Source organism: Chrysochloris asiatica, unplaced genomic scaffold (assembly GCF_000296735.1).
Source record: "Chrysochloris asiatica unplaced genomic scaffold, ChrAsi1.0 scaffold00116, whole genome shotgun sequence".
Taxonomy (NCBI): domain Eukaryota; kingdom Metazoa; phylum Chordata; class Mammalia; order Afrosoricida; family Chrysochloridae; genus Chrysochloris; species Chrysochloris asiatica.
Window position 1 is genome coordinate 2,708,431 of NW_006408634.1, and position 22,714 is coordinate 2,731,144.

At 58.0% G+C, this 22,714-nt stretch overlaps 2 protein-coding genes across 2 annotated transcripts in view; one reads left to right on the plus strand and one right to left on the minus strand.

Moving 5' to 3' along the window:
* The window catches only part of LENG1 (leukocyte receptor cluster (LRC) member 1), an 8,601-nt gene extending 3,800 nt beyond the window's left edge, over positions 1 to 4,801 (plus strand). The window contains exons 2-4 of the mRNA XM_006868315.1: positions 1,568 to 1,750; positions 3,530 to 3,804; positions 4,588 to 4,801. Of these exons, the coding sequence (XP_006868377.1) occupies positions 1,568 to 1,750; positions 3,530 to 3,804; positions 4,588 to 4,801 (672 nt within the window). The remainder of the gene's footprint in view (positions 1 to 1,567; positions 1,751 to 3,529; positions 3,805 to 4,587) is intronic.
* Positions 4,802 to 4,935: 134 nt separating this feature from the next.
* On the minus strand, positions 4,936 to 18,752 carry CNOT3 (CCR4-NOT transcription complex, subunit 3). Its single transcript, XM_006868116.1, has 18 exons — positions 18,482 to 18,752; positions 14,191 to 14,264; positions 14,035 to 14,102; positions 13,809 to 13,883; positions 13,571 to 13,660; positions 13,241 to 13,369; positions 13,059 to 13,154; positions 11,405 to 11,624; positions 11,185 to 11,318; positions 10,787 to 10,843; positions 9,740 to 10,121; positions 9,526 to 9,649; positions 8,909 to 9,107; positions 7,937 to 8,036; positions 7,644 to 7,842; positions 7,288 to 7,420; positions 6,622 to 6,747; positions 4,936 to 5,295 (listed from the first exon to the last, which is right to left on the minus strand). Exons 2-18 carry the CDS (start codon positions 14,213 to 14,215, stop codon positions 5,197 to 5,199), a joined length of 2,256 nt encoding a protein of 751 aa, XP_006868178.1. The 5' UTR covers positions 14,216 to 14,264; positions 18,482 to 18,752; the 3' UTR covers positions 4,936 to 5,196.
* Between the last annotated feature and the right edge of the window lie 3,962 nt (positions 18,753 to 22,714).

Below are 22,714 nucleotides of genomic sequence, written 5' to 3' on the forward strand. Positions count from 1 at the left end.
ACCTGAATATTAAGATGAAAGCAATTTTCCATTAACTGCCAGTGGCCTCATTTGTTACACTCAGCCATAGAGGGCCTCGAACCTCTGACTAGTCTTACGCGGTCTGCAACATGTATAGTCACCATCTATGTTTTTGAAGCATCTTGATCGTATGTTTGACCAATTTCAGACTGCATAAGTTGGTAAAAGTGATCAATTTCTTCATCTTTGCCATTAGTGGTTGGTGCATAAATTTGAATGATCTCCCCTAGAGGTGTACAGATGTTATCCTGTCACTGATGGTGATTCAAGAATCAATCTTGAAGTATTTTTTAATGATGTGATGCTGTTCCTCTTCAATATGTCATTCCCAGCATAGTAAAACATATGGTTATCTGATTAAAAATGGCCAATAATAGTCTTCAACTCACTGACGCCTAGGATATTGATCTGTATACATTCCATTTTTTGACAACTTCCAATTTTCCTGAATTTATACTTCACGTATTCCATGCGCTCATGATGAATGGATGCTTGCAGCTGTTCCTTCTCATTTCAAATCCTGCCCTAGCAGCACATGAAGATCTTGGAAGCTTTAAGGTTGACTCTGAGGAGGCAGCTCTCCTTCCAACCTGAGAGCTATGTTAGACAGTGTTTCCCTGCTATTCATAAGGTTCTCAGTGGCTAACTTTTCAGAAGTGGTCAGCCTCGCTTTCTTCCTAGTCTGTCTTAGTCTGGAAGCTCAGCTGAAATCTCTCCATCATGGGTGACCCTGCTGGTATTTAAAATACCGGCAACATAGCTTCCAGAATCACACGGGGTTGCTAGGAGTCAGAATCTACTAGACAGCCACTACCAACCGTCTGTTTGGGTGACACTTCATTTTGGGTCCCTTTGTTAATCGGACTCTCCACCCTGACTGGGAAGTGGTACCCTGGCTCATTTATCACATTGATTAGTAGAAGTTGGAAGTCTGACTTGGGGGAGTGAGTTGGAGCCAGTCCTGGAATTGAGACTGCCTGCCTTGATATAGGCGTTCCTCCCTCGATGATGCTTCAGATGACCGCAGCGTGGAGCAAGTCTGTGTGTGGTTTTCCCAACAGCACACACTCACTTCATCCCTCCCACAACATTGCATCCTTGTTCAGCAGCCTCTTGGACACTTCACAGACTACAGTCTAGAGTAAAACATAACTTCCTTATGCTTTGGGAAACCAAACAATTCGTGTGACTCTCCTTATTGCAAATTCACTTTGATACGGTGCTCTGGACTCCAACCTGAGGCATCTCGGAGGAGCAGCTGCACAGGGTGTAGCTGTTTTAGGAGTCTTGGTGTGATGCTGTAGGATAAGCACTAGACTTCAAGGTCAGCGGGTCAAACGTACCAGCTGCTCCTCAGAAATCCTATACAGAGTTGCGGTAAGTCAGAATCGACTCGATGGCATTTAACAACATACCTGTCCTTATAGTGTCACTTGATGGAGGCCCCCCTACCCCTTCCAGCCAACCTTGGTGACCCACAGGTTACAACTTAGAAAACCTAGTCTGGCTCCACAGACAGTGATGGTTCCTGGTTCCCTTTCCCCAGGCCCGCACAGAATTCCTACGCAAGAAAGCCAGGCACCAGAACTCGGGACCACCGGAGCTGGAAGCCTTGGGGTCGGGAGCCTTAGGTCCTGGCCCCGTGGATCTGTTTCAGGAGCTGCTGGAAGAAGGGAAAGGGGTGGCCCGTGGCAATCAAGAGTACGAGGAGGAAAAGCGGCAGGAGAAGGTAAGCTGGCCTCGCCCACAGGGCTGGGGCACTTAGGTGGGACTCACAGGACAGTCTGGATACACTGGGCATTAAATGAGCATGCAGATACCCAGCATGTGAACCAGTATCGAAACAGCCCCAGGACCCCTCTGAGGGAGCCACAATAGGTTGGTGGTTCGAACCTTCCCAGAGGCCTCAGGAGACAGGCATGACAAATGACTCTATGAGGTCGTTGTAGGCCACAGGCACGGGGATGTTTTTGTTCTTTCGTCACAAGCTCATCCTTCCTCACCTTCTCAGGGACAGTCCTATGGGATTTCGGTCTCAAGCTTGTCTCTCCTGTTGACATTCCACAAGTGTCTGATTCCTTTTCTCTACAACAACCTCCCCCCTCAACATCCCGAAGGAGAGACGGCCAGCTTCCAGGTTCAATCCACAGGGTTTCCGAACGTTGGCCCCAGTCTTAGGGCCATGCTTACAACAGGCTGGGCAGATGGTTAAGCACTTGATCGGTGCCTGGGAAGACTGCCGCCTTGACAACCGGAGGAAGCAGTTCTGCTCTGCACACGGGGGCTCCACCCTCTAGGCAGGGTACTTCCCTCCCAGTAACATGGGGAGGGGATGAGCCACAATGCACAGCACAGTCCCACACACCTGACAGCTCTCCGCACTGTGGGCCCAGTGCCCACAGCATTAACCACATTGCCTGGTGTAGCCGCCAGCTCATCGGTGGACTCCACCTTCCAAATGCTGCTACATCTGGGGTCCTGCCGGCCCCCGCTGTCTTGCCCGACTTTTACAAGCTGCTGTCTGGTCTCTTGGTGCCTGTGTCTGCCCACCCCAGCTGAGACTTCCATAAAAAGTGAAAGAGATTTGATCACCCCCGGAGCCCACACAGTCACTGCTCTGCCTCCCTGCAGCTGCGCCCTTCCCTCGAACTCCCCCCAGATCTCTGCTACATGCAGGGGTGGATTACCCAACAAGCAAGGCAAGCACAGGCTTACTTGTGCCTGCTTGCCTGTAATGAGTTGTTTCACATGACTGATGTGATGGAGCTGTGTGGAGCAGTTCCCCCAAACACGACTGCATTCCAACAGACCCTGGCTCGTGAGACCCTCAGGCCATGTTTGTGGAGTGACCTCCTAGCACCTCCTACAGGCAGGCCTGCCTGGCCACCCCGCTCCCATGACACCCTCATCTCCCAGTTTCTCTGACCTCCCAGCCCCCATGATGACCCTCATCTTGCGGTTTCTTTGAACTCCCAGCCCCCACAACCCCCATCTCCCAGTTTCTCTGACCTCCCAGCCCCCATGACGACCCTCATCTTGTGGTTTCTTTGAACTCCCAGCCCCCACAACCCCCATCTCCAAGTTTCTCTGACCTCCCAACCCCCTTAACGGCCCCCCACCCCCATGATGACCCCCATCTCCCAGTTTCTCTGACCTCCCAGCTCCCGTGATGACCCCCATATCTCCCAGTTTCTCTGACCTCCCAGCCCCCACAACGACCCTTATCTCCCGGTTTCTCTGGCCCCCCAGCCCCGGTAACGACCCCCATCTCCCGGTTTCTCTGGCCCCCCAGCCCCGGTAACGACCCCCATGTCCCAGTTTCTCTGGCCCTCCAGCCCTGGTAACGACCCCCATCTCCTGGTTTCTCTGGCCCCCCAGCCCCAGTAACGACCCCCATCTCCTGGTTTCTCTGGCCCCCCAGCCCCGGTAACGACCCCCATCTCCCGGTTTCTCTGGCCCCCCAGCCCCAGTAACGACCCCCATCTCCTGGTTTCTCTGGCCCCTGCAGGAGAAGCAGGAGAAAGCACTGGGCATCCTGACGTACCTGGGCCAGAGCGCAGCTGAGGCGCAGACACAGCCCCCATGGTACCAGCTGCCCCCGGGCCGAGGGGCACCCCTGCCTGGCCCAGGCCCCAATGAGAAGGATGAGATGGACAAGAAGGTCAAGGGTCGCCTGGACCCACTGCGGGAAATGCAGAGGCACCTGGGGAAGAGGCAGCACAGTGGCGAGGAGGGGCCCAGCAGAAAGAGAAAGGAGGGAGCTGCAAACCTGCGGCCCACAGGGTGAGCAGGAGGGCAGGGGCTCCTGACTGGGTCTGTGGGGTCAAACCTTTTTTCCTGATGGCACAGATTGTCTGGCCCACAGTTCGTGTGCATGGAAGGGTAGAGGCTTCTAGAAAGGAACCATTGCTCAGGTGACTGAGGGGATGTAGACTAAATACGAGCTGACAGATGGTAGCTCCACAAGCTCGAGCTCTTGGCCCTTAGCGGACCTTCATTCTCAGTCGTGCAGTGGGGCAGAACGCACCGACTAGAGGCCAGGGAGCTGTCGGGCGCCAGACAGCTAAGGAGCGAGGGGGGAGGCGGGGGGGTGTATTGTGAAAGAGTCCAGGTGGTGCAGTGGTTTAAGTGCTTGGCTGAGCATCAGAAAGTCAGACATGAGCACCCACCAGCCACTCCCTGGGGAGAAAGTCAGACATGAAAACCCACCAGCCACTCCCTGGGGGAGAAAGTCAGACATGAGACCCCAATAGCCACTCCCTGGGGAGAAAGATGGGACAGTTCTACTTCCATAAACATGGCCGGCCTCAGAAACCCTCCAGGGCAGGTCTCTTCTGTCCTAGAGGGTCACTATGACTGGGAAGTGACCGGAAGGTGGGGGAGGCTAGAGACAAAGCAGGGAAGGCGAAGCCCCGTGTGCAAGAGGGAGGGCTCAGGAGCTGAGACTGGGGCGCGTTAGAAGTAAACAGGATTCTGGGTGACCGACCGTCGCCCATTGCCTGAAAAGAGGAGGGAGGGCTGGGCTCCAGCAATTCCCCAGCCTGCTGACCCAACTCCTCTCCTCAGACCCCCTACTCTGGATCAGCTTCGAGCAGAACGCCTCAAGCGGGAAGCAGCGGAGAGGGCCCGGGCAGAGGCCTTGCTGGCCCGGGTCCGAGGTGAGGCCCCCCAGGAGGACCTCCTGGAGGAGACAGATGAGAGGCGGCGGAGCTACAACTCCCAGTTCCACCCCCAGCTGGCCAGGCGTCCCCGCCGCTCCAACACCCAGGCCTCCCATTGACCCAGCCCGGATGAGACCCCTGCGACCCAGCCCCCCAGCAATGTAGCCGTGAGGAGGCCTTTCCCCAGCCCCCCACTGCCTGGACACTCAGCCCTCCCACTGACCTGGTCTCCGACCCTCTCTGTTCTTGAGGGTACAGGAGTAGCCTCTGCTGCCAGCATCATATAAAACTATTTATTCATAAATATTTTCCAAAATGAAAATAGGTTTACCAAAAAATGTCCCTCACTGGGGAGGGGAGGAGGGGGCAACCCTCGCCCCCAGGATGGAGCTGAGAGGAAGAAACGACCTCCTGCCCCCTCCCTGCTTCCTGGGGGAGGGGGCTACCCCCAGTCTTTCAGGGCAGGGGGTCAGCATGCGGGGCAGGGGTGGGTGGAGGGAGGTGGGGGCCGGCGTCACTGGAGGTCCCGGTCCTCCAGGTAACGGTACTCGAATGTGAAGCCTTCTTTCTTCCGCTGACCCCACTTCTCGTAGTCAAAGTAGATGTAGGTGCCCTGGAGGGAAGGCACTTGGTAAGGGCTGGCCAGAAGGGCCTGCTCTAGAGGGGACCCCAGGTGCACGGAGCAGCAGGGACCTGTGTCCTGTCCTCTAAGAGGAGCACCCCCTCTGGGGACCTGCTGTTGACAGAGAGAGCTGGGGGTGTGTGAATGGACCAAGTTTGGATAGGGTGGTCTGTTGACACGGGAAGAACAGATCAATGCCCCAAATGCCTCCAAAAATGGCTCCGTAAGGAACCGAAAGGGGCTCTGGTAGTAAGTGGGTTCAGTATTGGGCAGCCAACTGCCAGTCGGGGGTTGGGGAGCACTGGGGCTCTCTACCTCCCTAATGATGACAGCCCAGGGGACCCTAAGGGGCTGCTGCTGTGAGTCGGAGTGGACTCGCTGCCAATGCTCGGACAGACAGGCGGAAGAAGGATATGGCAAGGAGACACACTGCTTCTGTAAAGGTTGGCGGTGGTTATTAAGAACTAGTAAGTCGATTCCAACTCAGTGACCCTGTACAGCATGGGTGGCGGGCTGTATAAAACCCCCAAAATCATTTGGTTTGGCCCTGCCCAGGCACCCGCAGTTCCAGCCATCACATTTGGGGTCAGAGTCCTGGTGTGGTGCTGTGGGCTAAAGCACTGCACTGCAAGGTCGGTTTGTACCACATGGTTGGCAGTTCAAACGCACCATCTGCTCCTCAGAAACCCCGTACAGGGTTGCTATGAGTTGGAATCAACTCCATGGCGCTTACCAACAAACCACCCCTGCTGTGTAGGGTTTCTGAAGAGTGACCGAGCTTTTGGTTGACAATCCAGGGCTTACCCTATAGCCCCACACCAATAGAGCCTGGGGGACCCCAGGGGCAGTTCTACTCCACCCACTGTGAGTCACAGTCACCTCCAGAGCTTGGTTCTCGGTTGGAAGGGAGCAGGGAGGATGGCAACTCCAGGACAAGGACCACCTCTCACCCCACGTTCTTCCAAGGGGGCCTGATGCCCAGTAAATACTGGTGGAACCCACTGACTGGAAGTAGAAAACAGACAAAATGTGTCTGTCCATGACTGCTAGTCCGTGGCAGGGGCCACTGAGCCTGTCAGGGTATCAGCTAGCTGCATGAAGTGGGGCCACTTGCCCCCATTTTTACCAAGGAAAGCAGGACAGCAGCCCACTGAGAGGGGGAGACTCCCATCCAGGATTACAGGCATGGGGGGACATGTGGGGACATGGCTGGTGTCTCAGGAAGTTGCCTCAGGCCAAGACCTATGGGTGGGATGGTGCTGAGCTGGGTGACACCAAGTGTCCCAGGCAGCAAGGGGAGTGGGGACAGCGCCTCACCTGCTCGAACTCATCGGTGATGGTCTTGGGCTCCTCATGCCGCTGGAACCACATCATGTACTTGGTGTGGAATCTCCAGGATTGCTTCTTCAGGGCCTTGGCTGCTAGATACTGTGCCTTGGTGCCCTGGGGAGTGAGGGGGACAGGGGTACGGGTGTCAGGGCTGGAGCTGGGCCACCCCCTGGACAGCACTGCTGACTGGGAGGAGGAGGAGAACGGAGGTGGAGGCTGCTTTCAGAGAAGGATGAGAAACTAAGGTGATGAGAGCCGAGCTAGGCGGCCACTGAGGGCAGTTCCCGGGTCAGCTGAGGGGGGAGGTCACACACCTCACTCACTGGGGTCCCTAAGGAGGGCGGCCTGAGTGCCTGCTAGTGAGTACAGCCAAGGTACACCTGGACTACACCAAGGTACACCTGGACTACAAGGAACTGCTTGAGGGCGCTGAGGGGACCCCAACTCCATGAGCAGAGCCATGCTGCTGGTCTAGCTGGGAGGAGGGACAGAGATGGCTTTGAGGAAGGAGGCCTGAGACTGGGGGATGGGAAGGGAGTGCGGTCCCGGTGGCCGCAGAGGTGCACCCACCTCACCCCTCCAGCCCGAGGGGGGACAGCGGCGGTGGTGGCGAAGCCGGGGGGCCCCGAGGCTGCCCCGGGGGCCCTGCTGTACCTCCAGATAGTAGAAGATGAAGAAGAGCGTCTCCGTCGACAAGCGCTGGTAGAACTCCACAGTGTCCGAGTGCGGAGGTGGCATCTGGTGGTGGTAGGGGGGTGTCGGACAGGGATTCCGGGGGAGGTACTGCCTGCGGGGCCACAGAGGATGTCAGTGCCAGCCTTGGGTTCACATCCAGTGGCTCCTGACAGAAGCCCCAAGATCCAGGGTTCTGCAACCCCACCACATAATTCAAAGGGGGCCTCGGGGTGCCCTTGTCATCCACCTTTTCTGGAAACCTTGCGCCAGGCGCCCGGCCTCCTGGGTCCCTCCTCGGATGGGACCAGCAGCCCCAGCCCCTTGTAGCCCCTCACCGGATGCGTTCCGAGTCCGAGGGATGAGGCATGTGGTGCCAGGCGGCCTCCTCCATGGCCTGCTGGTACAGCTGCTCCTTGGTGAGGGGCACAGGCCCCAGTGGGCATACGCCCAGGGACAGTGGGATGTTCACCTCCGACAGCTGCAGAGGGGGCTGGCTGGAGACTGGGGGTGCGGATGAGCTGCTCAGGATGATGTCTGAAGAGGGAGGAGGGGAGGTGAGGCCAGCCCAGGGCCCACCCCTTTGCTGCGGTCGGCCCCCATGCTACCACCCCGAGCCCCAGGCCCTGACCTCGCTCCGTCAGGTGCAGTGTTGGCACAGGGTCCTCGATGCCGGAGCTGATGGCTGCCCGCTCCGCCATGGACTTGAGAGAGCTCAGAGGCTCGGGTGCCTGTGGGAAGTGCAGTGCCAAGATGGAGGGGGCTGAGCAGGACTGCAGGGCGTCACCCATCCAGGGAACCGGAGTACTCGCAGCAGCCCAAAGAAAGCAGGCGCCACCGAGTATGGACTCGGGCAGGGAGGTGCCGGCCATCCAGCACGCTCTCTGGGGAAAGTATCCCCAGGTGGCTACACCAGCGGCACACCCTTCAGCCTGCTCCCCATCCCCATCTATTACCTGTCTGTCTCTCCAGCAGCCCATCTATCCCCTCCTTGGCACCTGGCCCTTCTCCCACCCTCCACTGCCTTACAGGCCCAAGGGCAGCCTGGGCACGAACTGACCACAGTAGCCCAGGTCTCCCAGTGAGAACCAGGCCCAGGCCCAGAAAAGGACGTGGCACCACAATGCCACTATTCACTGCGCTCGCCCCACAGGCTGTGAGGGGGCCCCCAACTCAACTCAGGACCCCGATGCCCAGCTGCCCTTTTGGCACATCCACCAGCACCATATGGCCTGCTAGTGCTCTCTCCTGCAGGGCAGACACCTGTGCCCCCTCTACTGAGCCCACCTGGATGCCAGCCCCATGCTCAAGCCCCACAGGCTTTCCTGATCCTATCCCCCAGTCTGGTCATGGTCTATGTCCCCGACTCAAGGTGAGCTTCCTGCACAAAGGAGGAACCAGAGATGTCCACAAGTCTCGTCACTGGGGGCGGGGGGGCGTGTCAGGTGAGAGGACAACCTCATTCTTTATAAGGAAAAATAGGGACGGAGACTAAGGACTGGGATTAGGAGAGAGATAAGGACAGAGAAGGAGGGAGATGGGGTGGGGATATGGGATGCAGGTAGAGCACACTCGGGCCCAGTGGGAGCCCATGGGAGCTCACCTTGATCTCCGGGGTGCTGCTGAACTGTGGGGGCCCGTTGAGCAGGGCCCCCGTGGCCTTGGCTTCACTGAAGCTGGGTGTTGGGGAACTTGGGGGGTTCACAGGCAATGGTACCAGGAGGCTGGGGCCCCCGGCATTGTTCCCTGAGCCTGGGGCCACACCCCCAGCCCCTGCTGGAGCTGCCGCACTGGGGTCCTTTCTGAGTAGAGAAGAAATGGGGGTCCCTCAGCAGAGAACCTGAGTGGGTGTCAGGAGATGGGAGGTGGTGGGGAGTGGAGTATGGCTCGCCTGGTGTCCCAGGAGGCCGAACAGAGCCCAGTCCTGGGAGTTGTGGCCTGTTGGTGCCATGAGGTGGGGGTGGGCCTGCCTGATGGGTACCGATGCTTTGGACTGCTGGGGGGAGTGGGGTTCAATGGGGGGAGGGCAAGAAACAGGACGCAGACATTTCCAGCACAAAAGAGCAACCATGGTAGAGGGGACAGGGACCCATGGTGGCTGTGGGGAGAGAGGACAATCTCTGGGGGACACTCCCCGGCAGGAGAGGATAATGTTCTAGAGCAGAGCTGGGCTGAGCCGTGTGAAGTGGTGACGGGGTGGGGCTGGGGGGCCTTACTCACGAGGTGCTGGGAGGTGGGTTGTGGGGGCCAGACGGGGCGCCCAGAGCCTGGCTGTTGGTGCTGCTGCCCCCACTGCTGCTCAGAGCAGCCTCGGCAGGGCTGTCGGCCACCACGGAGCTGTAACCTGGATTCCCGGAGGGCGAGAAGGGGCTGTGAGCAGCTGGCCCAGCCGCCCCACCAGCCCCGCGCTCCTGAGAGCCCCGGGCCCACTCACTGGTGGCGCCGTTCTGCTTGCCAGCACCTCCGCCTCCGCTGCTGCTGTTGTTGCCGCCGCCGCTGCCCCCTCCTCCGCCGCTGCTCCCGCCAGGCTGGACGCTGGGGGGCCGGGGCTGGGCCGAGCTGGGCCCACTGGGGGCTGGCGGGGCCACGGCCTGGGCATAGGGGGCAGGGGTGCCCGAGTTGTGGCTGGGAGCAGGACTGGCCTTGGGACCCAGGGCACTCGGGGGTGCTGCTGGGGCGGAGCCCCCGTTGTTGCCAGGAGCGGAGTTCAGGGTGGAGGTGGCAGGCGGGGGGCCGGAGGAGTAGCTGGGTGGCACAGCCGGGGACTGAGAATGCTGGGTGCTGTGGATGGGCTTGGAGCCGTTTTTGGCTGGAGACTGCGGTGGGAGAGAAGAAAGTCAGGAAGCCTGCACACCAGCCCCCAGCTGGCTTAAGCCCCGTGTCCACCTTTGGCTGCTCCCAGAGGCTGCCACTGCTACCCCTGTGGCGCCTGGTCCACGGCATCCCAGACACAGGGCATACCCAACAGAGAGCCACCGGGAAGAGCGGGGAACACCTAAACATCCACAGACAAGGGTACAACTGCAGAGACACGACTGTTCTACTACACTTGACCTCAACTGGGACAAGCCATACACATGCCAGGGACACAAGGGAAAACACGCAATAGACGGGAAACCCCAAATTAACAAAATGTCCCACAAAGCAGAGACGGGACGCAGACCCCTGCTAGGCCTCAGGGTCCTGGACCAACAGGGCTCCGGGAGGCCTTGGTCCTCAGCCCCACCCCACCCCGTCTGCCCTTCGCAGTCCCTAGAAACCAAGCTTGCCAGGTGTCCCTAACAGGGTGCCTCTCAGACACCTCTGGTCCTGTCACTCTGTCTACAGGGGCCATCACAATGATGAGGGTCTTGGGGGAGCTCAGCCTTAGAGGAGCTACCCTTCCCAGCTCTTCCCTCTAAAGCCCAGGACATGGCCTGCTTCTGCGTGCCATTTCCCGATCACCACCTCGGCCAGGTGACACGTCCAGGCCCCCACGCACCTGGCTGACCTCGCTATCCGTCGACCGGCCCCTCTTCTTGTCATCCTCGGAGTTTTCCTGAGAGGCAAACAGTCAGATGCCTGTGTGAGCTGAGGGAGCCACACATGGACATCTGTCCGCGCCGCCCAGAACCCGGACCGCTGCTGGGCCCACTGCAGACCAGAACTGGACCTCCTGTGAGAACGGTCACTCCCAGCACCCAGCGCCCAGTCTAAGGACTGGGAACTGCCCTCCTGATGGGAGTCAGCACAAGCTCTGCCCTGAGATGCCCAGGTAGGGACCCCTCCCACAGCACACATCACGGACCCACGGATGGGCTGCTAAGGTCCATCCCAGTCTCCTCCAAGATGCCCCAGAGCCCACTCAGGAGACCCCATTCCCGCAGGCAGCAGGCTCACCGTGGTGCAGTTGGCCGGGCTGGGGGGGATGGGCGAGCTAGAGGTGGTCGAGGTAGGTGTGCTGCTCGACTGGTTGAAGACCTCATCCTCCATGTGGCTGTGGCTGGGGGGCGACGTGGCGACCAGCGCCTGTGCTGTGGGCAGCGGAGCAATGGGCTCAGCGGGCGCCCTCACTACGGCACCCAGCACCCCTGTGCCCACAGGCTCCCCGGGGCCTCACGAATGTCCTCGAGGTCCAGGTCATCGTAGAGGAACTCGTTTTCCTCGAAGTCGGGGTACTGGGAGGAGTCGACGTAGTACTCCACATCGTCCTTGATCTTGCGGATGGCGTCCACCATGATGGAGTCGTTGTCCAGCATCCGCAGGATGGTCTCCAGCATGCGCACGTGGTAGCGGTGCTTCTCGATGTGCCGCTTCAGGCCCTCGATCCGGTCCTGCTTCTGCTGGCGAGCCCAGGGCCAGGCTCAGGGGCGGTACGGTGCTATCCCAGCCCCTCCTGCCCCACAGAACCTGTCCTCAGTCCCCAAGCCCCAGGCCTAGTGCCCCCTACCCCTAAGAACCCGTCCTCGGTCCCCAAGCCCCACACCTAGTGCCCCCTGCCCCTCAGAACCCATCCTCGGTCCCCAAGCCCCAGACCTAGCGCCCCCTACCCCACAGAACCTGTCCTCAGCCCCAGACCTAGCACCTCCTGCCCCACAGAAGCTGTCCTCAGCCCCACACCTAGCACCTCCTGCCCCACAGAAGCTGTCCTCAGCCCCACACCTAGCACCTCCTGCCCCACAGAAGCTGTCCTCAGCCCCAGACCCAGCACCTCCTGCCCCACAGAACCTGTCCTCGGTCCCAGACCTAGCGCCCCCTGCCCCTCAGAACCCATCCTCGGTCCCCAAGCCCCAGACCTAGTGCCCCCTGCCCCTCAGAACCTGTCCTTGGTCCCCGAGCCCCACATCTAGCGCCCTCTGCCCCTCAGAACCCATCCTCAGTCCCCAAGCCCCAGACCTAGCACCCCCTCCTGGCTCAGGGTTGCATGGAGGCTGCCTGCCCGCCCCTGGGGGGAACCACCCCAGGCCTGGGTACCCCAAAGCCCCTACCCTGGGGCTCTCATGGCTCACGAAACCTCAGAATCGACTTGGGACCCTGGAACTCTCTGTAAGACCCAGAAATCCTGGCAGCAGCCCACAGTATCCCCGTTGTTCTGTCGTGTGGAAGGTCTCCAACGCCCCTCCCAGCTCTGACCCCTCAGGGACAGAGCTGCAGCCCTGTCCCACCTCCACTTCCTGTCCCTCCCAGCCCTTCCACAGCGAGACCCCAGCTCCTACGCTCTCAAGGGCCCTGACTACCTCCTACCTGGACCCTACTGCACAATTTCCTTTAGTTTAACACCTTAGTTCTAATCCCAAATCCCTTCTCAAAGGAGTCCTGGTGGCACACTGGTTCAGCATGCAGCCGTAACCAAAAGGTCAGCAGTTTGACCCCCCAGCTGCTCCTCGTCTGTTTTGATAAAGACCGAGTCTCGGAAAGCCCGCGTGGCAGCTCTACTCTGTCCCCTCGGGTTGTTAGAACTTGGATTCACTCAACGGCGGTGGAGTTTTTTTTCGGGTTCTCTCTTCAAGGAGAGCCCGGAAAGCCAATCCCCTCCCTTAGTGTCTCAGATGCTCAGCTGTGGGAGTCCACCCCCAGTCACTCCCCACTTTCCCTGGGGGCCAGCTCTCTGCTTCCTCTACCAAAAAGTGGGGATCCCTCCGAGCCTGAGCGCTGTTCTCCACTGTGACTCACACACGTACCCCTGATGTGCTCGCCTCAGCCTGCCCCAGCCCTGCCACTGCAGACCCCACTTCCACAGCCTCCCCTGGCGTGCCGGGGCTCCCCCCACTCACATCCTTGTCACCCTTCTTCTTGCGTGTCTGCACCGACAGTGACTCCACCTCACTCTCAAACTGGTCCACCTGCATGTTCAGGGTGTCGATGGTGTTCTGGGGGGCAGGGGGTCTGAGTCAGCCTGGCGGGGAGGTCCAAGGCCCTGTGCTCACCTCACCTCCTGCTTCCCGTCCCAGCTCACCGTGAGCCACTGGCCGACCTCCTCTTTCTCCTTCTGGGCAGGGTCCACCTTCTGGGCCAGGCCCAGGCCTTCCTTGCTGTAGGCTTTGGTTTTGGTCTCTCGTTCCACCACCTTGAACCGTTCCATTTGCTGTGGGGGGTAAGGGGGAGCGAGAGGCGCTGACTAGGGGGCGGCAGAGGTAGCCCCACCTTCCCTCAGGCACTGACGTTCCTCCTGCTCCCAGGACCTCCGGGGTCTGGCTGCCCCGGATCCGCCTCTCAGAGACCCAGGAATCGAGCCCCCACCCACCACCACCACCTCCATCCCAGGTCAGACCATCCAGGCGCCTACCGTTTCAATGAGCTTGCGGTTATCTATGAGCTGCCTCTTGTCTTTAATCTCGTTGGACGCTACCCATGTCTTGATCTGGTCCCTCAGCCGCTGTGGAGGAGAATGGGAACATCAGATGGCCCCAAGCCCCAGGGACCCAGGCCCCAGATCCCGCCTCTCTCCAAGGACCCCATCGTCCACTCCACCTGTTCCCTCCGCCCTCAGGACACAGGCGTCCGGCCCACCCAGCCCCCCTCACTTGTAGCTTCTTAATCTCCTTCTTTAGGTCGGCCTCATACTTTTCTTTCTGGTTCGCGTTGGCCGCATTGTGGAGCTGAGGAGTGGAGAGAAGGCAGGAGTCAGTGTGGTGGCTGCATCAGCGAGGGGACCCAGCCCTCCTGAGCCACCCGGGAGAGCTCCTCCTTGATCCTCAGCATCTAGATATGCACCCCACACCCAGGGCCCCTGAGCCTCAGCCTCTGTACCTTCTGCCAAATGTCCTCAAACTGCTCCACGCCCTCGGACACCTTCTTGAGGCAGCGGTCAATCTCACCTGGCCGGGGACAAGGAGGGCTGTCAGCCAGGCAGCGGGCAGCTAGTGGGGTCAGAGGAGAAGGCCTGCAGGTCACATGGGCCAGTACCTTGGAGTTTGCGCTTGTCCGCCATCTTCCTGCCCTACAGGCGCGCTCTCTTCATACTCCCCTGGAGACCGACGCTGCTGGGGGGTGGGAGACAAACAGTTATTCCCTGGCTAGGTCCACCCCAGAGATGACGGGAACATGGCTGGGACCGCAGGCTGGAGGGATGGGAAGGGAGGTGGGATCTCCTTTCTGATTTGAGACCAGGCCCAGCTGAGCAGCCAAGGCTCGGGTCTGCAAGAGGGATGGGGAAGCCTTTTGTTAAGCCTCTGACCCAGGAAGTGGCACCTTTTCCCCAGATGTGACACTCAGAAGGCTGTTTCAGAGTGGGGGATAGTCATATAGCATCCTGCTCACGCTCCCTGCCCGCTCCTGGAAGGGACCAGGAGTCCTAAGACAGGGACAGCTCTGAGACGCCGTGTAGAAGGGCCAAAGGAGGTGCCTCCAAATCTGCGGCGCTGACACCACAAAGACCCACAGACAAGCAGAAAGCTAACCAGGGCCACAGCGCTCCAGAGGCCGTGCCAGAGCAGGACCCCTAAACCAGGGGGTGGCAATGGGTTGCACCCAAGAGGTCGACAACCAAAGAGCTGGTGAGCGAGTCAGGGGCGGCTGGACCCAGGGAAGGCTAGGAAGAAGACCCACCGCTTACAGAGCCAAGCGGTCAGAAGGTGGCTGGGAGAGAGTGATCTGTCCACATGAAGGATTTCCATCTCAAATGGATGGTAACTTTTAGACTTGGGGAAAACAGGAACCACTGTGGCAAGTGTCCAATGCTGAACCAGGGGGATCCTCCTCACCTGGAAGGAAGCTACATGCACCCAGAGGCAGCTGGGTGGGGTGGGGGGGACTTGTTGGAAGCCAGGAACCATACCTCCCTCCCCCCAAACCAGAAAGAGGTACAGGAAGCCCTGGAGAGGGAGGTCCACAGCACTAGGACTCCAAGACCGTCAGCAGTGGTCCCCGCCACAAAAGGGGTCCTCACTGTGGACAGACAGTGTAGTCCTGAACAGCCACAGCTGAAGCACCCCCACATCAACGTCAGACCTGGAAACGTACACCAGGAGAAAGACTACCTCGGCCACAGTTCTGTCCAATACAACTTTCCCCAGTGACAGCCTACATCTGGGTGGGTCAATCTGGTGGCCACTCGCCACATGAGGCTACTGAACACCTGCAAAGTGGTTTGTGACAACTAGTACAAGGCAGTGCGATGGACAGTAAGCTTCAGAATGAGGCCCACAAATGACCACCAGAAGGTTCCTTAGCCCTGGGGTGGCCGAGGTCTCCCACCCTTAGAGGGAGTCATCCTGGGGCGGTGGTACCTTAGCCTCACACCAGATGGGAAAGCAAATACACTGTCAAGTCAGACTCCTAACAAGCTTACAGGACAGAGCAGAACTGTCCCAGGGGGTTCCCAAGGCTGCAAATCTCCAGGGACGCAGACGGCCTCAACCTCCCTCATCCTCTGCAGATCAGCTAGTGGATTTCAACCAACAGCCCACGGGCAGCAGGCACTCCATCACTAGGGCTCTTGGCCTTACACTCATCCCAACCCGACTGCCACTAAGCTGATGCTAACTCAGAGACACTACAGGGCAAAGGAGAACTGCTCCGCAGAGCTCAAACCACTGACTTTGTCATTTATCAGGCCAACACATAACCAACTGCACCACCAGGGTGCCTCTGTAGACTGGAGAGAGCCTCCAATCTCCTCTGCAAAGAGAACTGGCAGCCTCCTGATCTGGGATCAGCCAACATGCCCTCCATGGGCTTCGTTGTGACAGGAGGGAATTCCCGCTCTGGGAAGGGGATGCAGCTGGACACCAGCACCGAGGAGTACAAGAATCGGACCCCAAAGCGGGTCTAGCATCCATACAAAGGCCTCTCACTGTGTGGGGGTCGAAGAAGAAGATAAAAAGGAAGGTTGTTCCCCGCCAGGAGCTCAGCATGGGGCCAGGGCTGGGCTTCAGCCCACAGGAAGAAGCTGCCTCAGTTTATACTTCAGGCAAAGGGGCCCACACCCCAGTCTCCACAGCAAAGGAACCTATAACCAAACCCAGTGCCGGTGAGTTGATTCCGACTCAGTGACCCTGTGAGGACAGAGAGTTCCTCCGGTGGGCTGCCAGGGCTGCCAGCTTTATGGAAGCAGGCTGCCACATCGATTCCTGAGGAGAGAGGCTGGTGGGTTCCAATTGCCGACCTTTTGGGAGAGGAAGTGAATCGCCCCAATAGGCAGTTAGGGGCCCATCCCAGGAGGCAAGGAGCCCTGAAAGAGTCAGGAGATCCAGGGGAACAAGAGCCCTAGCCTGGCAGGTCTTGCGTGACAGAAAGGTCCGATGTCAAGGCGGGTAAGGACTCCGGTGCAGAGATCATGCCAGAAGACGTCACTGACGTGGGAAGACGTACATCTTCCAGAGGCTAGGTGCGCCTCTGGAAGTGCTGGAAGTGGGGGGTGCTTGTCCCTTAGATGACCCACCACAAAGGAGCAGGGAGAGAACAGAAGACGACTGAGTCTTAAAGACACAGAAGAGCCCAGTCCCCACAGACATGGCAGGGCTGACCCTGGGAGCAGACTTCACCCAGAGACGGCCTTTGTCTAAGGGAGGAGGGGAGGTGTGGACAGTACATCAGACCCACAGCCGTCAACAACCCACACGACAAAGGGCCAAAACCAAAACGGAATGGTTCCCCAAACCTCACTGGAGGGGAGATGGAAGCCCATGGCGCAGGGCTCGTTCTCAGGCAGGAGGGGCTGTGGCCCACCCACCTCTCCAGGAAGGCAAGGGGCTGCTGGCGGAGCAGCAGCGTTCGGACTGGGCAGTGGGGTTGGAGGGTAGGCCTCAGCCTCACAGCGAAGGCGGCAGCTTACTGGGGGGAAGGTCCGCTCTCCCACCAAGGCCCCGATACTGTGGGCTGGGGGCTGGCCGCACCAGAGAAGAGGGCAACAGTGGGGTCTGTCCCCCAAAGTCAGGATCCTTCGTCTTACAGAGCTGTGACAGCGGGGAGGGGAGCAGCAGCCCCGGGAGACCCTCACAGAGGTGCAGTCAGTGGACGCGGCCTCACTCCTGGGAAGACCACCACATCAAGAAGGGTTTCTCATTCTGGAGAAAGACCCAGACAAAAATACAGGAACCCCAAGTCTGGGGGGCCACATGTCCCCCTGGCGACGGGGCAGAGGGGCTGCTACGGAGGGGGACCCTGAGATGCAGCATTGTTAGGAAGGAAGGTACTAGAAGCCCAGGCTCCCAGGGCAGCAGCCGCCACCCCGGGAGAGGAGACGGCCCTGAACAGGTCACTGGGGAAACGGGGGGCTTGCACAGCCCACCAGCATGACTGAAACTGGGGTGTGGGAGGGTTCATCCAGACAGGGCTGAGGAGAGCTAGAGAGCTGGCGAACCCCAACTCCAGCCCCACAGTGGGGGTGATGTCCCCAGGGAGCAGCCCCCCACAGCAGCCTGGGGAAGCGGGACCACTCAGACCCAGCAGCTTGGGGGGGGGTGTCTTAGCCTTCAGTGTAGGAGGGGGTGGGAGGTGACAGGGGGGAGCCCCATGGAGACCCCGGGACCCGAGGGAGCACCTCTCCAAAGAGACCAAAGGCTCCCCCTGGAAACCAGGTGGAAGGGGGGCTGCACTACAGCTAGGAGGGGTATGGCAGCAAGGGGAGCCCCCAACAGAGGGGTCCTGTCCTGGGCGCAACTGGCAGAGGTGACCCCCCAACAGACGGCATCGAGGCCCAGGGGGATGGCAGGCGGCGAACTTTGCGGGGCTCACCCCATCTCAGACCAGGACCCCCGTCAAATCCTGGATTTGATCAAGGAGTGGGTGGGCTACGCCATGAGGTGCCGAAGGGGTCCCACTGAGCCCCCGGTGGCGGGTGGGGGGCACACACTCCACGTAAGAAGGGGGACTCCTCAGCAGAGGGGTTCTGTCGAGGCGGCAACACACCCGGAGGACCCTCAGGCCGAGGGTCGGCCAGCTGAGTCGGGGCGCCCCCTGCCCCCCACAAGGGCTCGTGTCGGCCTGAAGGGGGCGGGCCCCTAGTGACCCCGACCCCGAGGCCGCGCGGGGCGGGAAGGGCAGAGCCCGGGGCGGCGCCAAGGAACCCCGGGGACCGCGCCCCGAGGGGACGACTAGGACGGAGCCGGGGGGTCTCCGGCGGGGGCGGGGAGTTATGTCGCGACAAGAGGCGCTGTGAGAGACCAAGGCGGGAAGGCGCGGAGACGACGGGCGATGGCGGCGGGGGGCAGGAGGGGAAGAAGGAGTCCGGCCCAGTCGAGCCCGACGCTCTCACCACAGGAGTTGGCGCCGGCGCTGAGGAGCGTATCGCGACAGGCGGGGGAGGCGAGCGCCTGCCGCCTTTTTCTCGCGTCCCGGGCCTGGGCGCTATCGCGATAGCGGCGCGAAGCGGAAGTGGGGTGGGGGAGTGGACCCGGGGTTGTCTGACGACGGGGTCGGGGCTCAAGGGAGGCCGCGGCGTCTGCCGATGGCTCCGCGGAAGCTGACCGGGCCCGGTTCAAAATGGCGGCGACGGAGGAGGCCTCCCCTCCTCTCTTCTCGTCTCTGGCGCCGGCCCGCCCCCGAGCACCGAGTATAGGCCTATCATTGATCCCGCTGCACGTCGCTCTCGCCCCCTGCGAATTCCCCCTATTGGTTCTCGGTACGGATGCGGCCGGCCCCTTCTAGCTTATTGGACAATCGTCCCCAAGGCGCGGCGTTCGATTGGCCTCCCGCTCAAGCTACACGGATTGGCTTAGGGTTTCTCTCTCGCCCCGCCTCCTCCTCCTGCTTCAGGGCATAACACGCCAGCGCGAGGACTAGCACGTCAATTAAGAGGGCCGTATCTTGCTGATTGGATACATCCGCCCCCCTAGCCTAAGCTAATTGGTCTGGGGGCGGGGCTAGACGGATGCGGGGAGGAAAGTCGGTCCGTCAAGTTTAAAGCCATTTTTAATTGGGTACGAGAGAATCCTCTACCCTCAAATCATTGGCTGGTCTTAGAGGTGGGCGTGGAAAGCACAGGAAGGCATGGAGAGTGGGCGGTAAAGGCCGCGTACCTAATGGGAGACAGACAGGTGCCTTCAAAGCGGGTCGATGTCATCTGCCAATCAAAGCAACCGTTTCGCCAAGTGGGAGGAGATTGGTAGGAAAGCCCTTCCCTTTTCTTTAATTGGCCTGCACTTTTATCATTCATCTCAGTGTAGCCAATAGTGTTGAGAGTGGGCAGTACCTGCTTGTAAAGCGTGTGAAAGACAGGGTATGTAGTAGCCAAATTTGGGGCAGGGTTGCATCCTTCCGCGTCTTTTGTGTCTTGATCCGGTAGGCTGTCCCCTGTGTCCCAGCTCCGTGATTTTTCTCCAACTACTTGTGTTTATCACACCTCTGAAACTTACTGTTTGCTAAATGAAAGAGAGAAGGATACAAGAGCTGGCGTCCCTAAGTCACTGGCTTCACACTACGTTTCTGGGAAGCGCTAGACGTGCACTTATAGTCCCGCCTCCGACTGGTGAGGTCACCGTCGGAACCACAGTTTCCCCAACATTGTGGGGTCTCACTGGGGTAGACAGGCTTTACGGCGCTGCAGAAAGCACAGATTAGATCCAGTTGTTGTCTTCAGATCTGACTTCGTTGTCTAGTCTTGCGGGGAAAACGTCCCTGAGCTCGTGTGGATCCTGTTCATTAGGATTTATTTTTGCACGTCTACCATTATGCATTTGAATTATGGTGTTGGTGAAGAACATTGAATATATCTATCATGGACTATCAGAAGAAAGAACGAATCTGTCTTGGAAAAAGCACAGCCAGAATGCTCCTTAGAAGTGAGAATGCTTTCATGTACTTTGATGTACTTTGTACTTAGGAGGGCCAGCAAAAAAGAGGGAGATCCCACCCCCAAGGAGCTGGATTGATCTTGGCTGTTGTGAGCATGCCGCCGAAACGTGCAATTTTGCCCTGCTGTACATGGCATTGCTAGGAGTCAGAACTGACTGCAGAAACTATTATTGCAGTGTCACTGGTGACACGGTGGGTTAAGCTGATAGCTGCACGATCGATGGTTCAAACCCACCAGCGGGAGAAAGAAGATGCTGTCTTCTTGTTGTTAAGTGCAGTCGAGTTGGTTCTGACGCATAGCGACCCTGTATAGGGTTTCTAAGGAGTGGCTGGTGAACTTGAACCGCCAACCTTGCAGTTCAAACCAACCTTGCAGTCTGACGCATTAACCCACAGTGCCACACCAGGACTCCTCAGTAAAAATTACAGCTTAGCAAATCCTAAGTGGATGGCTATTACTATTATTCAGGGCACCTGATACCACCTAACAACCACCACCATTATTTACATAATTACTCAAAACTTCTATTTTGAACTCACATCCCATCACCCAGCAAGAACAAGTAGGAAGCATTCAGTAGCCATTTGCTAGATGAAAGTGTGAATGAACACAACTTGTAGCTGAGGACTGATGCTTTCAGATTCACCGTGCAGAGAGAGTGGCAGAGAGGCAGTCAATCGATGAAGCGCGATGCTCTCTCCCACCCCATGTCTCTGTGTGGCGGATGGAGGAATGATACACCCAGTGCAGCAACTAACATGTATTGAGCCCTAAATTAGAGTGGATTTCTCAAAGCAAGGTCTGTATCGTCTGTATCAGAATCACCTGTGGCAAGAAGGGAGCGAGGCTGTAAAAATTCACATTCATAGACACACACCAATAAACCCATTCCAGCTCAAGGGGACTCCAAGGGTGCCAGAATGTAACTGCCCCACAAGGTTTCCTTTCTTTTTTAAAAAATATTTTGTATTATAAAGAGTTTTGGTGTGGCACTGTGGGTTAATGCTCTGGACTGCAAAGTTGGTCTGAACTACAAAGTCGGTGGTTCAAGCTCACCGGCTACTCCTTGGAAACTATACAGGGTCACTATGGGTTGGAACCAACTCAATGGCACTTAACAATAACAATTATATATGGTGGTTATGGGTCAGCCTGATAATCTCACAGTCAGTAGTTCGAAACTACCAGCGGTTCTGCGGGAGAAGCATGGTTTCTGCTCCTGTGAAAGAAGGTACAGTGGAGTCGGTTCTGACCCAAAGCGACCCTGTACAGGGTTTCCGAGGCTGTAAATCTTTACAGGAGCAGAAAGCCTTATCTTTCTCCTGCAGAACAGCTGGTAGTTTCGAACTACTGACCTTGCGGTTCACAGCCCGATTCGTAACCATTACACTACCAGAACTCTTGCAAAGAGTTATAGCCTCAGAAATCCTATAGAGAATCGCTCTGAGTCAGACCCGACTCCACGGCACACCACCGCCATGTGTAATTTCAAGGAGCAGCTCTTCTCGTGCTACCTGACGTAGCTGTAACTAATCACAGCTGTGCGTGCGTGATTACAAGGTCCACCCCGCAGCACCTGGACTCCGGCAACGTGGTCGGAGAAGCGGATGCAGAGGCTAAAAAGAAAGCGGAAGATGAGGCAGAGATCTAAGTCAACTGTCTGGAAACTGAGGAGCCATGAGTGGGAGAAATGCCGCCCTGGACTATTATTACTTCTTCTTATGTCTTCACCTCTTAAAAGATTTTTCTTTTTTGTAAATCTTTTCCCTGATTTGTGAAACTGAAAATAAAGCTATGAAAATTTTTTAAAAAACTAAACCAAACACCAGATTTTCAGCCTGGGAGATCCTATGGGGGTGGGGCCGTCGTGCCCTGTGCTGCAGGATGGCTAGGAGTTCAAATCCATTTAATGTTTAAGGAGCCCTGTTGGCTCCATTAAGCACTCACTGGCTAACCCAAAGGTCAGCTGTTTGAACCCACCGGCCGGTAGAAAGATGTGGAGTCTGCTAAGGAGCAATTCTGTTCTGTTCTACAGAGTCTCTTAGAGTCAGAACCAACTCGATGGCAGTGGGGTTTTGGTCTATATCTGTGGAAGGAGCCCCAGTGGTAAAGCACTCGGCGGCTAATTGCAAGGTCAGCAGTTTGAACCCACCAGTTGCTCCTCGGGAAGGATGAGGTGGTCTGCTCCCGTAAAGATTTATAGTCTCAGAAGCCCTACTGTTGCTGTTAGGGGTCACTGGGTCGGTACCAACTCACAGCAATCTTGGCACAACAGAAGAAAACACTGCCCAGTCCTGCACCGACCCCAGTTGTTGCTATCCGTCATGCCATCTCATTGAGGGTCTTCCTCTTCTCCCCTGCCCTCCACTAAACAAGCATGATGCCCTTCTTCAGGGGCTCGACCCTCCTGATCATAGGTCCAGGGTACTCAGACCCAGTTTCACGTCTTTGCTTCGAAGATCTTCTTCTTCTTGTAAGGACCATGGAGTCAGTTCCGACTCATAGTGCCAGGGTTTCCGAGGCTGTAAATCTTTACGGGAGCAGAAAGCCTCATCTTTCTCCCATGGAACAGCTGGTAGTTTTGAACTGCTGACCTTGAGGTTAACAGCCCGATTCATAACCACTATGCTACCAGAGCTCCTTATTGACTGGTAAGAGCTTTTATATATTAAACATATGAATGTTTTAACCTTG